The 16,008-nt window shown below is 34.5% G+C and overlaps 1 protein-coding gene across 1 annotated transcript; it reads left to right on the top strand.

The window, feature by feature from the left end:
- Positions 1–8,687: 8,687 nt before the first annotated feature.
- On the top strand, positions 8,688–10,499 carry LOC18991674 (immune-associated nucleotide-binding protein 8). Its single transcript, XM_006414992.2, has 6 exons — positions 8,688–8,750; positions 8,846–9,055; positions 9,178–9,452; positions 9,532–9,696; positions 9,789–9,920; positions 10,015–10,499. The coding sequence occupies exons 2-6, from the start codon at positions 8,860–8,862 to the stop codon at positions 10,210–10,212; spliced, it is 966 nt and encodes a 321-aa protein (XP_006415055.1). The 5' UTR covers positions 8,688–8,750; positions 8,846–8,859; the 3' UTR covers positions 10,213–10,499.
- The last annotated feature ends 5,509 nt before the right edge of the window (positions 10,500–16,008 follow it).

Below are 16,008 nucleotides of genomic sequence, written 5' to 3'. Positions count from 1 at the left end.
CCAGCCTTTCAAGAAGAAGAAGTGAACTATGTAGGAGCGCAAGCACCATATCCAAATCGCTTCAACAATGGCTTCAACAATAACTTCCGGAATGCAAACTACAACAATCTCTCTTACCGCAATCCAAATGTGGAGAATCCTCAAGATCAGTACTACCCACCACAGCAAAAATCCTTCCAAAACAAGTTCCAAGGTGGAAATTTTGGAGGGACAAGAGCTTATCAACCGCGACAGCCATATAACTATTAAGGTACGAGTTTTAACAATCAATTTGTACCACAGCAAGGAGTCATAGCGAGCCAGCTAGCTTCACCAATCGGAAGACTTGAACAGTCCATCCAACAACTTGTTATGACAAACGAGAAAACATCTAAAGACATGAACGTGAAGGTTGACTGCATGTACAATGACCTGAACGGGAAGTTTGAGGCTTTATCTTCGCACGTCAAAAAGCTAGATGTACATGTTGCCCAAACAGCCGACTCTATGAAGAGGCAAAATGGAGCTCTTCCCGGAAGAGTTGATGATAACTCCAAGAGATTTTGCAATGCCATAACCACGCTGCGTGAAGAAGAAGCCAGAACCGATGGAAAAGATGAAGAAACCCCAATCTTTGTACCACTTTACAAGGATGTCGATGCCAAGCAACCACCATTCAAGGTACCCAACGTTCACCGTTTCAAAGGCTTACAAAAGCCGACGATCCAGGACGTTTTGTTTTCTAATGTTTCATTTCAGGAATCAAGTTCACAGACTGTCTATGCGATTCCAGAGCCAATGTCAACATCATGTCAAAGACATTTGCCGAAAAATTGGGCATAAGAACCTTAGGGACATCGACGGTCAAGGTCATCTTTGGAGATTCATCTCAAAAAAATACTGAAGGGGCGATTCATAATCTACAAGTTCTAGTTGGGGACAAGATTGTTCCAGCAGATTTCCAAGTTCTGGAAATGGATCAAGACAAGGAGAGACCACTAATATTCGGAAGACCATTTCTAGCTACTGTAGGAGCAGTAATCGATCACGCAAACCGGCATGCTGTCTTCCTCAATGTAGATCGCAGAAGGTTTTATCCGACTGTCCTAGATGATTTTCCAAGCAAAGGAAACCGGCCAAAGGAGAAAGAAAAGGAGAAGCCGAAAGCTTTTACAAAGATGAAGATCATCATTCCACCGGATGTAACAGAGACTAGTGAGGACCAAATCCAGGAGCTGATCGAAAACATAAAAAGGGTTTTAAACAACGTTAAAGTCCGAAAGAAGAGTAAAGGAAAGAAGACGGCTCCTCAAGGAGAAAAAGTTAAACCTCCAGCGACCGGAAATGTTAAAGGCACTTCAAGTGGAGTGCCATTTAATTCAGCCTGATTTTTTATGCCTACGTCGAGCTAAACGACTTAAAACAAAAGCGCTTAATGGGAGGCAACCCATTTAGGTACTTTTTCTTTTAGTTTTCTTTTCCTTTTTACAAATTATGTTTTCTTTTTCTTTTAAGTTTCAGGTTTTCTTATAAAACCAAAACACAAAAAAATCAGAAAATTAGAAAAACCGAGAAAAGAGGAAAGATTTTTAGCTGCTCGGCCCGGCAGAAACCTGAAAGTTGGACGAAGGCCGCAGGAAAAAGGGCCGCGGTCACGACCAATCGACTCGTGGCCAAAGCATCATCGACCGCGGCACCGTGAATGTGACCGCGACCGAGCTTATAATCACCGCGGTCGCGCGTCTCCTGACTGCGGCCGTTGGTCGTTGAGACGGGAACTCGGACTTCCGCTGCTTTTCAAAAGATTTTCGGTGATTCCCGATGATTCCCGGTGTTACCTGGTGTTTCCCGGTGATTCCTGGTGTTACATGGTGTTTCCCGGTGATTCCCGATGATTCCCGGTAATTCCCGGTGATTCTCGATAATTCTCGGAATATTCCTGGAAAAGCCTGTTAAGATTTTCCGTAAGTTTTAAACCACCCGTTGCGTACAAGACAAGAAAGATAAGTTCCCGTAAGCTTTTGAATTCCCGAAAATTTCCCGTTTTTGCTTAAAAAACGCTTTTTAAAGAAAGGTAATGCACTTTTTGGATCAAAAACTCATTTTTCTCTTCTCTTCTAAAAGACTTAGAGATTTAGGAGATAGAACATCTTTTTCAATTCTTAAGCTTTTTAAGAGATTCTTGGCCCAAACCTCACTCTTTTTCAAATCTGATTTCAAATCTATCATCAAAACTCTCTTTCCAGCAAGGTATGAAGCTCAAACTCGCCATTTTTAATTGATTTTGGAATTTAGGGTTTTCTTAAAAGCACAAATCTTGGTTTATTAATGGTGGAAATAGCTTAAGAACAATAGATTATCCTTCTAGGTTATCTGAAAATCGATTTTAACACATAGCTTAAGAGGAATTGAGATTTTTGAAATTTGGATTCTACATGCTATATAAAAATCGAATTTGGAACAGCAAAATTGATGAATTTGATTTAGTCTTATGTGATTAGTGATTAGTATTAGGTAACCTATAGATTTGACATGGAGATTGCTCATTAAAACTGATTTTTAGAAGATTTCTATGTTGAGAACATCAAAAATCTGAATCTGGTCATGAACTACTCGATTTCTTCGATTCAATATCAATTATGTTTGCCTGTGATTTTAACTAATCTCTTGATACTATGATTAGTATAACTGATCGCTATTGTGTTAAAATCAGCATCCATATTCACTCTTTTTCCACGAATCATCTCGTCTTGTAGGAAAATGGAACAAAACAGATTCCGAAGAAGCCGTCGCACTGGTGACAGCTCTGAGGACATTCCCGATGATGTTACTGTTGGAGAGTACATGCTTGGTCCCCAAATAGTGGCGATGGCCCAGTCTTTCTTTGCTACCGGTGAACTTGATCCTCGTCTTAACGAGACAAACATCTACCTCATTCCAAAGAAGCATAAACCGGTGGCAATGACAGACTACCGCCCTATCAGTCTATGTAATGTGGTGTACAAGATTATATCCAAGGTTATGGTACGGAGACTTAAACCTTTAATGCCGAGGATTGTCTCTGAGTCTCAAGCGGCCTTTGTTCAAGGTCGTCTGATTGCAGATAATATCCTTATCGTGCACGAATTTCTCCATGCCCTCCGCACCAGAGACAGTTGTTCGAAGCACTTTATGGCTATAAAAACTGACATGACAAAGGCGTATGACCGCCTTGAATGGCCTTTTATCTGGAATTCCGTATTGGCTCTTGGATTTGACGAACACTGGGTAATGCTTATCATGCGTTGTGTGTCTTCGGTCTCGTACTCAGTACTTATCAATGGGCAACCAACCGTTTGGGAAGATTCAGCCATCTCGTGAGATCAGACAAGGGGATCCCCTGTCCCCCTACTTGTTCATCATGTGCTCGGAGATTCTTGTCCAATTGCTTCAAGCAGCAGAATCTCTTAAGAAGATAACAGGTATAAAGGTGGCTGCTGCTTCCCCGGCGATCTCTCATTTGCTGTTTGCGGACGACAGCCTCTTCTTATGTCGGACAAACAATGAAGAGGCGGACCATCTCTTTGACATTCGAAACGCCTATAGTGCAGTGTCAGGTCAGCGTGTGAACCCGGATAAATCTAGCATTGTGTTTGGCAAGAAGACTTTCAATGTAAACAGATTTTGAAGACCAGGCTAGGTATTCCTAATGAGGGTGGTGAGGGGCTCTACCTCGGACTTCATGAATCTTTCACGGGTTCAAGGGTTGCCATCATGCGGTCTTTAAATGAGAAACTCTCTTCGAGAGTCAATGGTTGGAAATCTAAGTTCATATCTCAAGCGGGTAAGGAGGTGCTCTTAAAGGCAGTGGAGATGGCTATGCCCACTTTCACCATGTCGTGTTTCAGAATCCCCCAGACTATTTGTTCGGGCATGGTCTCTCCAATGGCCAAATTTTGGTGGCAAAAGAAGGAAGATGGCAGAGGCATTCACTGGGCCTCCTGGCCGAGAATTAGTGTACCAAAAAATGAAGGTGGACTCGGGTTCAGAGACTTAGAAAGTTTCAATACGACTCTTCTCGGGAAACAACTTTGGTGTATGATTTCTGTCCCTGATTCTCTGTTTGCAAGGGTATTTAAGGGCATGTATTTCAAAAATGGATCGGCGCTGACTGCATCTTTAGGATCCAGACCTTCCTATGCGTGGAGAAGTCTCTTCTCTGCTCAACCCATTGTCAGAGAAGGAACAGTTCGAGTTATTGGCTCCGGCAATGCTATGTCAATCTGGGAAGACCCTTGGCTGCCGACGGAACCACCACGACCTCCTCGACCATTAGCTCACCCTCCCCCTGAGGACGTTCAGCTCCGTGATTTACTCCAGGATGACGGGAGAGGGTGGAATCTGGACCACCTTGCCTTGTTAGTTCACCCTGAGGATTTACCGTGGGTGGCTTCAGTAAGCGTGGGATCCTTAGCAGCCCCTGATGGTTTCCGATGGTGTTTTAATAAGAGATTGTTTAATTACTTATGATCTGATATCAAATTTTTGTGTCCGCTCTTGCATAAAAGATAAGTACCGACAAGAAGAGACCATTTCCGTGAAACAGAGAGAAATTTTTGGAGAACAAAGAACTAAAATTATCTTTAAACTTAATGTTATATATAATAATAAATTTAGAGATGAAACTAACATGATATCAAAGCTAACAAAAAAGATTGGTTAGTTACACAAACATACCACTAAATTTGCGACTCTATTTTTATTCTAGCGTTAATGGTTTATGGAATTTATTGTAAAAAAAAAAGGTAATGATTAAGTTGGAAATCGAAATTACTTAATAGATTTTTTTTCTTTCTAAGATAGTCCTTTAAACTAATCGAATCGTTTCGATAACTCCTTCATATACGTCATACAAGAAAGACTCAAATAATATAGTCTTTAAAGAAAGACTTCACATAATATAACTTACACAGACTTTGTTTAACTTCTGACAAATTAATATCTTTATATCTTGCATTATACTTCATACAATACATTTTAGACGACTTTATACAAGGACTTTTGTTTAACTTCTAACAAGCGAATACTTTTTCCAAGTTGCATCATATTTCTTACAATACAATTTAAACAAAGACTTCATACGATACAACTAAGAGCAAAGACTTTGTTTAACTTCTGACAAATGAATATTTTTCCATGTTCCAATATACCTTACACAATAATTTTAAAAGACTATATACAGTACAACTTAAAAAATAATGACTTTTGTTTAATTTCTAATTAACAAACGTATATATTTTTCTAAGTTACATTATATCTCTTACGATACAAATTTAAAAGAAGACTTCATACAATACAACTTACATCAAAGAATTTTTTATTTTGGTCGGCAAAAGACTTAATTTATTTAAGTTTGGACAAACAAATATTTTTCTAAGTTTCATTATAGGTAGTTGATGTGTTATTATTTTTTTTATCTCTTTTGACCTTAGCTTCTAATGCAGTTTTGGTGTTTTATCGAGTTTTTAGTCCCTATCAAGTCATTTTAGGTAAAAGGACGGTTTGGAGCGAATTTGGAAATTTTAGAGCAAAACAAAAGGAAACCGACGAAAAAGAAAGGTGTCAATCTACTGTTCCTAGAGGTGTTATCGACAAACTACGAGCCAAGCCAAGTGAAACCTTCTGTGGCCAATCTCGATAAATGATATTATAGAATTTTAACTCTAGAAATATGTTGCAAGTGCACAGACATTTGCAATAATACTCAGGAGTCGAATCGAGTAGAGACCAAATAATTATACTACGAATTTATGAGATTCGATTTAAGCAAAAATGAAAAATATGAGTGTTTGTTCGTGTGGACAGTAAAGAAAATAGCAATAAACAAACTAAAAAGCAATTAAATATGGATATAAAATCAGTAGATAAAGTGATGATTTACATGATGAATATTGAGCCATTTTATGAACCGACTTGTTCTGTAATCTTGACCCATGAGAGGCATGCAGAAAATTGGATTCAGACCAAGACTGGTATAAACTTGGAAGTTATTAATTTTTAAAACCGTAGGATCTCATACTTGTCTTAATTGAAACCTTCCAGGATTGGAAGACTTCAATCATATGCTTGGCATCCAGGAAGATCTCTAATGAAGCTACAATCTTTTGGTGATTCGAATTCACCAATCTTTTGAAGCTACAATCTTCTCTGAGGTGAAGCATATGGCTAGTTGTGTTGAGCACCATTGATGGCACGTATATGTAGTTGTCCAAGTGGACTTGGCAACAGCAATACCTCAATTTTCGGTATATGGTGATGCTTTTGACTATTTAAATTATTAAAATGCAGTTATAATTTATTTCATATGGTAGAAACAGAACTCCATAGTTAAACGTGCATGAACTACAACAATATATGGATGGGTGACCTTTTAGAAATTAATTTCTAGTACTGAGAACAAAAAAGGAGAAAAAGCACGTGGTGATTTGAAAGGTCAGTGAACAAGTCTTTCGAGTCTATCGGAGTAGCGCACCGCCAGTCAGACGAGGGTGGAGCCCATAAACTGGTAAAGAGAATGGAGCCCACAGATGGTGGCAGTCGGGATGTTCATCAACTCATAAAGATCCTGGTTCCAAGCAGCACCAGTTTCACGATGCAATAGAGCTTTTTAAGCCTCAGCAATAGCATGATTTTGCTTGATGTTTTGAGCAAGTTTTGATTTGTTTCATCCATCTTAGCTTTGTTCACCTTTGCTTTTCGAGGTTCTCGTTTTAGCCTTTCATTATTGGTGCTCGACGATATTTGAACTTTTACTCATTCTTGTTATGCACCTGCAACACGCAGAGTATCAAAGCCAAAAAAAGTAAAAGAATTTTTTAATCGAAACTTACTTTAAAACCTGAAGACAACATAATGGTCCCTGTAACGACGCAAAAAACTTTATACACATGCTTTTAACCCAAAAAAATATCATAATGAAATTTAAGACGATGTAACGACTAAAATAAGTGTTAGGTAGTGGGGATACTCTCAGGGAATCATAGAAAGCAAATCAGGAAGAATTACTAGGAATCGAATTAAGAATTGTCCTAATACTCAAATTGCAAATACATAATGATGCTACTCTCACAGCAATAACTACAAGAAGAACCTTCACATAAAATGTAGAGTTAGAGATTCTTTTCTCGATCTGTAGTCAAATCTGGCAATCAGCACTACAAGCGATTATGATGAACGACTCCAAGAACAGTTCTACAATCTGCAGCTCTCCTCGCATCACTTCAATCTCTGTTCTGTACTTCTAACTGCACCATATTCATGATGGACAACTTTACTCATAACACGCAAGACCACGACGGTTCTATCTACAGCACTCTGAAACTTCCAATAAACCTTACATCCATTAATGTGCAAGAAAATGCACTTTTTAACTATCAAGTCCAGATCCGGTGTAGAAACCTTTTAAACTCTTGATGACTGGGCCAAGAAGCTTCCACAAGCAGTTATAGTTAAACAGCGATATTAAGTGTTAAGAACTCTTTCTTAAAAATTCTAGTCTGAATCATTATTTAGTTGACATGATGTTAAGAAACATGAATATAAATCTTTTGGATCAATAGCTTTAATTTGTTTGTCGAGAAAGAGTTCAAAAGAGGATATAACCCGTTTTCATTTAAAACTAACCGGTGGCGCTTGGAATGGCCCTCCACAAGAGCATAAAGTTGTTTGGAAAGAGTTTGTAATTGCATACCTAGCACAGACCTGGAACCACTTGGATAAACAAATTAAAAACTAGCCGATCTCCTTTGAAATTGTAAGTGGATTGTTAGTTATAGATATTAGATGGTGAACCTTTATCATTTAAGAATAATCGGGCCCTAAAAAGTCAACTAACTCAGGACTATTCTCTTGGCTTCACATGTAAATAAAAACTAACGCCGATCTCCTTTGGAAACTGAAAGTGGCTTGTTAGTTATAGAATGTTAAACGTCAACTGACTAAATGCTCTTCACTTACCTTTAAACTAGGGATTAATCAAATTTGTTTGACCTTTAATTAAATAATTAATTTTGAAAAATACAGTTATTTTTTTAAAAACAATTATTGTTATAAAGTTTACAATAATATAATGCATTTTTGGGATAAATTTAAAAAAAATGAATTGGTCCACATATGAAGTCATTTTTTTTTTTAGGTTGAATTATAAAAAATGAGTTAACTCGTATATAATGTTTTTTTTAGCAGAAAAAGACATTGTGGAATCACCTAAAACATATATGATTTTTTCCATATTCACATAATAATGATTATATTTTCTTGTAGACTTTTTTTCATATATGCATTCTATCATAGGTTAGAATTTTTTTTCTCTAAAATAATTTTAGCCCAATTTACTATTATTTAAGACCTGCAATTTTGACCCATGCATTTTTTTACGGCCTAGTTAATTAATATTTAAGATTTAGTTATATAATATCTTACAAATTAAGATTTATTTATATAAATGACTACTCAAATAATAATATAGAGATGTAATGACTTTTGAAAGATTCCTTATGTTGGTGAATAAGACAACAAAAATGAAAGACAATATAATGCATATCACCATCTTTCTTCTTCTAAATAAATATTGAACATACATGTCACATCCACATTGAGGGATTATATAGTATGATATATTTAATGAAAAGAATACTTTCAATAGTCTATATAAACTTGAAGGTAGATTGATAGATTAATTACATCTCTCTAGCATCTGCGAAAAGTTTTAAGGCTTTCGGCGATAAAATCAAGTTTGTCCTTTTCTCAAATTATAATTTTTTTTTTCTTTTGGTCATATTGCATCTATCTATTTGTATAGATATTTACGTTTTCCTTACTCTTCTAGTTAAGAAGTTCCCAATGGCCGAGTCACTTCCAGTGGAAAACATAGTCTTGGTTGGGCGTACAGGGAACGGAAAAAGCGCCACCGGGAACAGCATCGCCGGAAACCATGTGTTCGTTTCGAAAGCACACGCAACAGGCGTTACAATGGAATGCGAGTCAGTGATAGTTGACACACCAGAAGGCCAGAAACTCAGAGTGATTGACACTCCAGGTACGTACGTTGTCATTGCATATATATATATATATATATAATATTGTCATTGCATATCTCTTGATGTTATGGAGTCAAATTGTAAGTAAAATGATTAATATGTGGAGTGGGATGAGGTACAGGACTATTTGATCTGACGTCGTCGGCTGACTACATAAGTAAGGAAATCGTTAACTGCCTACATCAAGCGAAAGGAGGGCTGCATGCTGTACTCTTAGTTTTATCGGTGAGGAATCGAGTTACAAAAGAGGAAGAGGTGGTACTTAGTACCCTGGAGGTCCTTTTCGGGAGTAAAATTGTTGATTATCTTATCGTTGTTTTCACTGCCGGGGATGTGTTAGAAGAGGATTGCGAGACAATCCAGGACTATTTGGATGGTTGTCCTGACTTCCTAAAGGTCGGTTCACATTTACCAACTTTTTGGAATTAGAGGTTTCAGCTTGGGACTTATGAATTTGCAATTTCTGTGGTTTCAGAGACTTCTCGTACTGTGTGAGAACCGAATGGTCGTGTTCGATAACAGAACCAAGGATGAGGCGAAGAAGACAAAGCAAGTCCATGATCTTCTCACAGTTATCGACCTGGTCAGAAAGCATACCGAGAATAAACCATATACCGAGGCCATGTACCAACAGATAAAGGTTTATAATAGTTTCCCTCTTTAATTTGTTCCAATCTGCATCTTTTCTCTAGCGTGTTTTAATCGCCGAAATCAAATGGTATCGCTCATCAGGAAGAGACTGATAGACACAATAAAGAACACGAGGAGCTTGCAAACAAAGACCATTCAAAAGAAGAATTCGAAGAATTGAGGAAGGAGTTGATGCTGATAAACGAACAGAACCTCAAGGCAATGGCAGAAATGGTATTATCTCTTCCTCTTCGTTCATATATATACACACACACACAGATATGTGGTGTTGATGTGGACATTAACGAGTTATGATTCCTTTTCTCAGATGGAGAAAGAAATTAGAATGGTTACGGAAGCGCAGCAGAAGCTCTTTGAGCAAAGAGAAAAATCCGAGGAGGAAAGGCATCTTGCGGAGGAGGCGAGACATCAAAAGGAAATGCAGGATGCAATAAATCAGATGGAAGCCAGAACGCAAGAAGAAATGAATAGGCAGATGAGGGATGATGGTTGCAACATTCTCTGATCAAATCACTGTGCGCTATTCCACAATCTCCTTTTAAAAATAAAATAAAGAGCCATTGCCGAGACTTTGTGTTTCTAATGCAGAGTATCTTCTTTATATTCCTCGTTTGAGCACGCTCTTCGGCTTTTGGCGTGTTTGGAGTGTCTGTTTCTGTTTTTGTTTGAGTTTTAACTCCGTTATTTCCTTATGTTGACTAGGCCATTCGTAGCCTAATCACCTTCTCGTTTTAATCTTCTTTTTTGCTTCTTGTACGCATTATAAATATATGCGTGCGTGACTGTGCTTTGTAAGGCGATACGTTTTTATTTGATTTAATAAAGAGTCGAGAAAGAGTTTTTCTCAATGAACACTGGGGTTATTTCCATGTAGCATCGTGTGATCGATTTAACCGAGGATGATTAAGACCGACGAAAGATAATGTCAACCTCAGATTCCTCCATATTTCGTACCACTTCTTTTATTTGTGTGAATTTGTCGCTAAAACGTGTGAAAATGCCATCTTTTTCCACGTAAATGTAAAATATTCATGATCCAACGAAATTAGATTTCCTCGTTTTGCAAGACTCCGAAACTAATACCGTAGTCTCCAGATGAAAAAAAGAAACTCAAACATTATTTTTAACAAACTCAAACAAAATTCTGACGATGAACCAAGTCGTATAATTATCTTTGTACAATTGAGTAAAAATAGATTTCTAGCTTTCACCAACCAAGCCCTTATCATGTTTATTTGTCATATCCTGACCTGCCTTCCCAAAGGAACCAGACAGAGCGGCCATGCTACCTTTTAACTCTGCCTTTTTAAACGAGAAGTTCACTGAACTTCAGTTACAAGTAACCTTCTTTCTGAATAACGTTCATTTTTTTCATTCAAACCAAAATCTTACAAATTCAAAATATAACTCTTAAATGACCAAAACAAATAACGAATAATTGTAGAGTGAATGAGGTCAATATATATATATATGTATATATATATATATTAATACATAATATTACTTATGTTATTAAACATTATATTTCTTACCTCATCTTATCTTAACTTTATTTAAAAATAATAATTATATTATCTATTTAATAATAAGAAAGTTTGTAAATTTTCATACATTATAGCAAAAGTAAAGTATCTTAGTCTGATGTTAGACCGATTAAATAGAACTTATTAATCTAATTTAGTATATTTAATGTGTAATTTCGTTCATATAAAAAATACTATTAAAATTAATTATAAAATTAATAATTATCTAGTATTTATACAATTGCATATATATTTGTAATTATAAATATCAGCTGATATTTTTATAATTGTATTTATATATATTATATTTGCATATTAAAATAAAAAAATTATATTTAATATTTACTCTGCACATGGTGCAAGTAATCACCTAGTGAGTATGTTATTGTGCTAAGATACTAAAATGGTAAGTTAATAACTCTTTGATTACTGAATACTAACATGCTAACAAATTATCGTCCTAACATACTAATTTAATAACAATTTGATTAACATGGGATAACACCATGTTTTTACTCATTTTCACTAAGGATTTTTTATGCAATTTCAAATGTTTTATTTTGTAAATATTTTTTATATAATTTTTCTATATTTAAAGTTTCAAAACTCTTATCAGGTAATTTAGGAAAAATCATTGCAAACTGAAAAAAAAAATAGATTTACTTTATTTGTTCTTAGTTATTTATTTAGGAAGATAAATATCTCTCTCTTGAACCTTTTTTACTCTTTTCTATCTATTCAGTGTGTGCATTCATCGATCATGTTTTTATTTTTTTTCAGTCATGTCTGAGTAGATTAGTAGTTGGATTTATGGGATTCATCGATGGGGATTTACTGTTCGATTAGGATTATTTGTTTTCTTTGCCAAATTCTATATCTCATCTTTTCTAAGTTTATTTATACTCCATAAAGTTAAAATCATGAACTAGAAACTGATTCTTGGAAGATAAACCCACAAAGATGCTGTATTTGTTAACCGGACATATCTTCAGAACTCAATAACTATTTGATTAACATTTGATAACACTGTGTTTTTACTCATTTTCATTAAGTACTTTAAAGCAATTTCAAATGTTTTATTTATTTTTAAGTGTTTTTATTACGTGTTTTCTATATTATGAAGTTTCAAGATTCTTGTCACGTTATTTAGGAACAATCATTGCATATTTAAGAAAAATCTATATTTCTAACTCAGCATCAAACCGTCAGAAGTTCAGTCTCAAATGAAAATCATCTCCCCGTATGATTCAGCTAAAAATTTGAGATATTCAAAAGGGACCAGTTAACTTTCTACTACATTTTATGTGAGGACAACCCAACGGTTAAATTAAAAGATACATAAAGATCAAGATGTCCCGTCAAGCATAGTCAGCTTTCAAGTAGTAGCCAACACACTCCTGGCCACGTATCCAAGCCTGCAACCATGGAGAACTTACTTTTCTCTGATTCTGGAGAGCCCCGACCCGTGGCCAAGTTCATTCCATCCTAGAGACCTATTTTCAAGTCCAATTTGCTTTCGTCAAAATTCGATGTAAGAATACTTGAAGCACTGTAAATATATGCCTTTAGGAACCCTATACCGTGTGCTTTTGATTATTCTCGTATGCCATCATAGAAATACTTCAGCACCAAATATTTACTTTCTTTGTTCTTAGTTATTTGTTTAAGATAGAGATCTCTTTCTTGAACTTTTTTTAATTTTTTCTATGTATTCAGTTTGCATTCTTCAATCATGTCTGAGTATATTAGTAGTTGGATTTAAAGATCTATTGATGGAGATCTAACGTTCAATCATTATCATTTTATAATTAATAACTGATTATGTTGCTGGCACCATTTCCGCATGTTATTATATCGACTTGTAAAACCAAAAAAAACAAACAAAAAAATATTAGCAATTTTTGATATGTTTTTAATTTAAATTTACAGAAACTTTACCAAAATATTTTAAATTTCATTATATTGGTCTAAATCCTCTATATGTTTTTAAACCCAATGACCTAAAAAAATATATTCGTAAAGGGATTGTGTCAATTTTTCTTTCTTTGATTTACATCGTGTATGGAGTATCTACAACGAAAGTTTTCTTTTTGACTTCTAATAAAACAAATTTTCCAACTACGCGTTACATGGTGTTATTTGTATATGTGCCTTTGTTTAAGATGGAAAGGCCATTTTTATTCATAACATGAAATGGGATGGCCATCAATCCATGTTCCCTATTTTATAGGTACATATAACTAATTTGTTTATATTGAACATTATTGCATTGTACAAAGTCTCTCTTTAATTTAATCTATTAAATAAATTATTTTTTCGAAGTTGATGTGTATCAACACTATAGGGTTCTCTTATTATTAACTAGGCTTAAAGCTAACAAATTTATCATTTTTTAATTAACAACGAATTATTTTTTGCTGGTTCTGTTTTTTTTTTTTATCATATCGACTTGTAAAACCATAAATATCAACTTGTAAAAGCAAAATAAAAATATTAGCACTTTGTGATAATTTTTTTAAAATTAAATTGACGTAAACTTTACTAAAATCTTTTAAAACTTCATGCTATTGGTCAAAATCCTTTAGATTATTCTGTACCCATATATTTAAAAAAAGAAAAAAATGGATTCACAAAAAGTATACAGGATAAGAGATTATGTCACCCAGGTTTTCTTAAATTATATAATATATGTTTTCTCGTTTATATGGAGCTTTTATTTTAAGTTGTAAAGTACGAAGGTTTTTTCTTTGACTTTAACAAAAACATTTTTTTCCAACTATATTTACATGAAGTCATTTGTATATTTTTTTTCTTTGTTTACGATGAAAGGACATTTTCAACATTACATGAAGTCACAAGGCCATCATCCCATATTCCCTATTTTAAAGATGCATATAAATTAATTTGTTTATGTTGAATATCATTGCATTGTACAATGCCTCACTTTTTCTTTAATATATTGAATAGAAAGAATTTTGAAGTTGAGGTGTATCAACACTACAGATTTTTCTGATTAATAGCATCTTTAACACTACAAATTAACATAATTTTATCATCTTGTAAAACCAAAAAATAAAATTAAAAAAATAGCAAGATTTGATATTTTCTTTTTACCTTAAATTGATATAAACTTTAGTAAAATCTTCTAAACTTCATTTTATTGGTCAAAATCCTCGAGATTTTTGTATACCCAGTTAATATTAAAAAAAATGATTTGCAAATAGTATATACAATATAATATATGTTTTCTCGTCTATATGGAACTTTTATTTAAGTTGTAAAGTACATAGATTTTTTCTTTGACTTTTCACTAAACATTTTTTCCCAACTACATATTACATCATGAAACCATATGTATATTTGCCTTTGTTTAAGATGGAAAAGACATTTACAATATTACATGAAGTCGGAAGGCGTCCATTCCATGTTCCCTATTTTAAAGATGCATACAAACTAATTTGCTTTTGATTTTTTGGTGTTATGCTTATGTTTGTTAAATATCATTGCACTGTTTATGACTAGAAAGTTTTGGATCTAAAAGTTTGTCTATTTCTCACAATGACACACAAACCATGTAATTTAACCTTTTTTTTAGAGCAGATCTCTTTCAACATGAATCTAATATGTGATCTTTAAAGACTTTACATTATCAGTAACCTAGAAGCTTAACCGCTAAACCAATTCATTTTGGTTATGATTTAGTAGTGGATGACATATATCCACACAATAGATATTCTACTTACTAAATAACCTTAAATTAGGTGGCTGGCCCGCGCCCTGCGCGGGCTGATGCTCTTCAAAAGTTTTTTTTTAGTATTGAATATAATACCTAAACCACATTTTGAACAGTTTTTTGTGTTTTAAATTTAATATTCGAACCATATTTCGAAAGTTTGTTGAGTTTTAAATGTAATATTCAAACCATAATTGGAAGCTTATAAATTGATTTGTATAATGTTTAATATATATACTTAAAAAAGCATATTATAACAACTGATCATTTACTAATTTTTTAATTCAAACAAACAGAGCTATTCAAAACGTTATCATAGTCAATACTAATTCATAATATAAGAAGATCCAAAAGGTAAATCAGTTAAATATAACAAAATTTAAAAGATAAAACAGTTTAAAAATACCAATGACCACCAAAATATTATAACTAATATCCAATGTAATCTAAACATACTTTTAGTAGCAAACAAAACAACCTATTCAAACCAACCGCGAATTTCTATAAATGTTTTCAAACACGTCTTTGTAAACAACATTTATTGTCTTCTTTTGCGCTTTGCCATTCTTATCTGTAATAAGAATCTTCAACCCTTGGCGTGATGTAACTCTAGACACGGCGACATAAAGTTGACCATGCGAGAACACTGGCTTTGGCAAATATAATCTCACCTTTTGTAGAGTCTGACCCTGACTTTTGTTTATAGTCATAGCAAAAGCTATGGTAATAGGAAACTGCCTCCGGCGCATTCTAAAAGGAAACCTTGCTTCTGGTGGTGACACAAACATTCTAGGTATGATAACCTTTTTTCCTATTTTCTTCCCGGTTATATGGCTTGCCTTGATTACATGCCTAGCTAACCGAGTAATAAGCAACCTCGTACCATTACACAAACCACCCTTAGGATCAATATTTCTAAACAACATTATTGGAGCTCCTATCTTTAACTTGAGAGAATGATTTGGCAGTCCTGATACCTTTATACTATTAAGATACTCCTGTGTATAGACGACTTCTTCTATTTTGCTTGTGTCTGAAGTATCAA

The sequence above is a fragment of the Eutrema salsugineum genome, unplaced genomic scaffold (assembly GCF_000478725.1).
Source record: "Eutrema salsugineum unplaced genomic scaffold, Eutsalg1_0 scaffold_5, whole genome shotgun sequence".
Taxonomy (NCBI): domain Eukaryota; kingdom Viridiplantae; phylum Streptophyta; class Magnoliopsida; order Brassicales; family Brassicaceae; genus Eutrema; species Eutrema salsugineum.
Note: the sequence above shows the minus strand (reverse complement) of the source record. Positions and strands in the feature narration are given on the sequence as shown.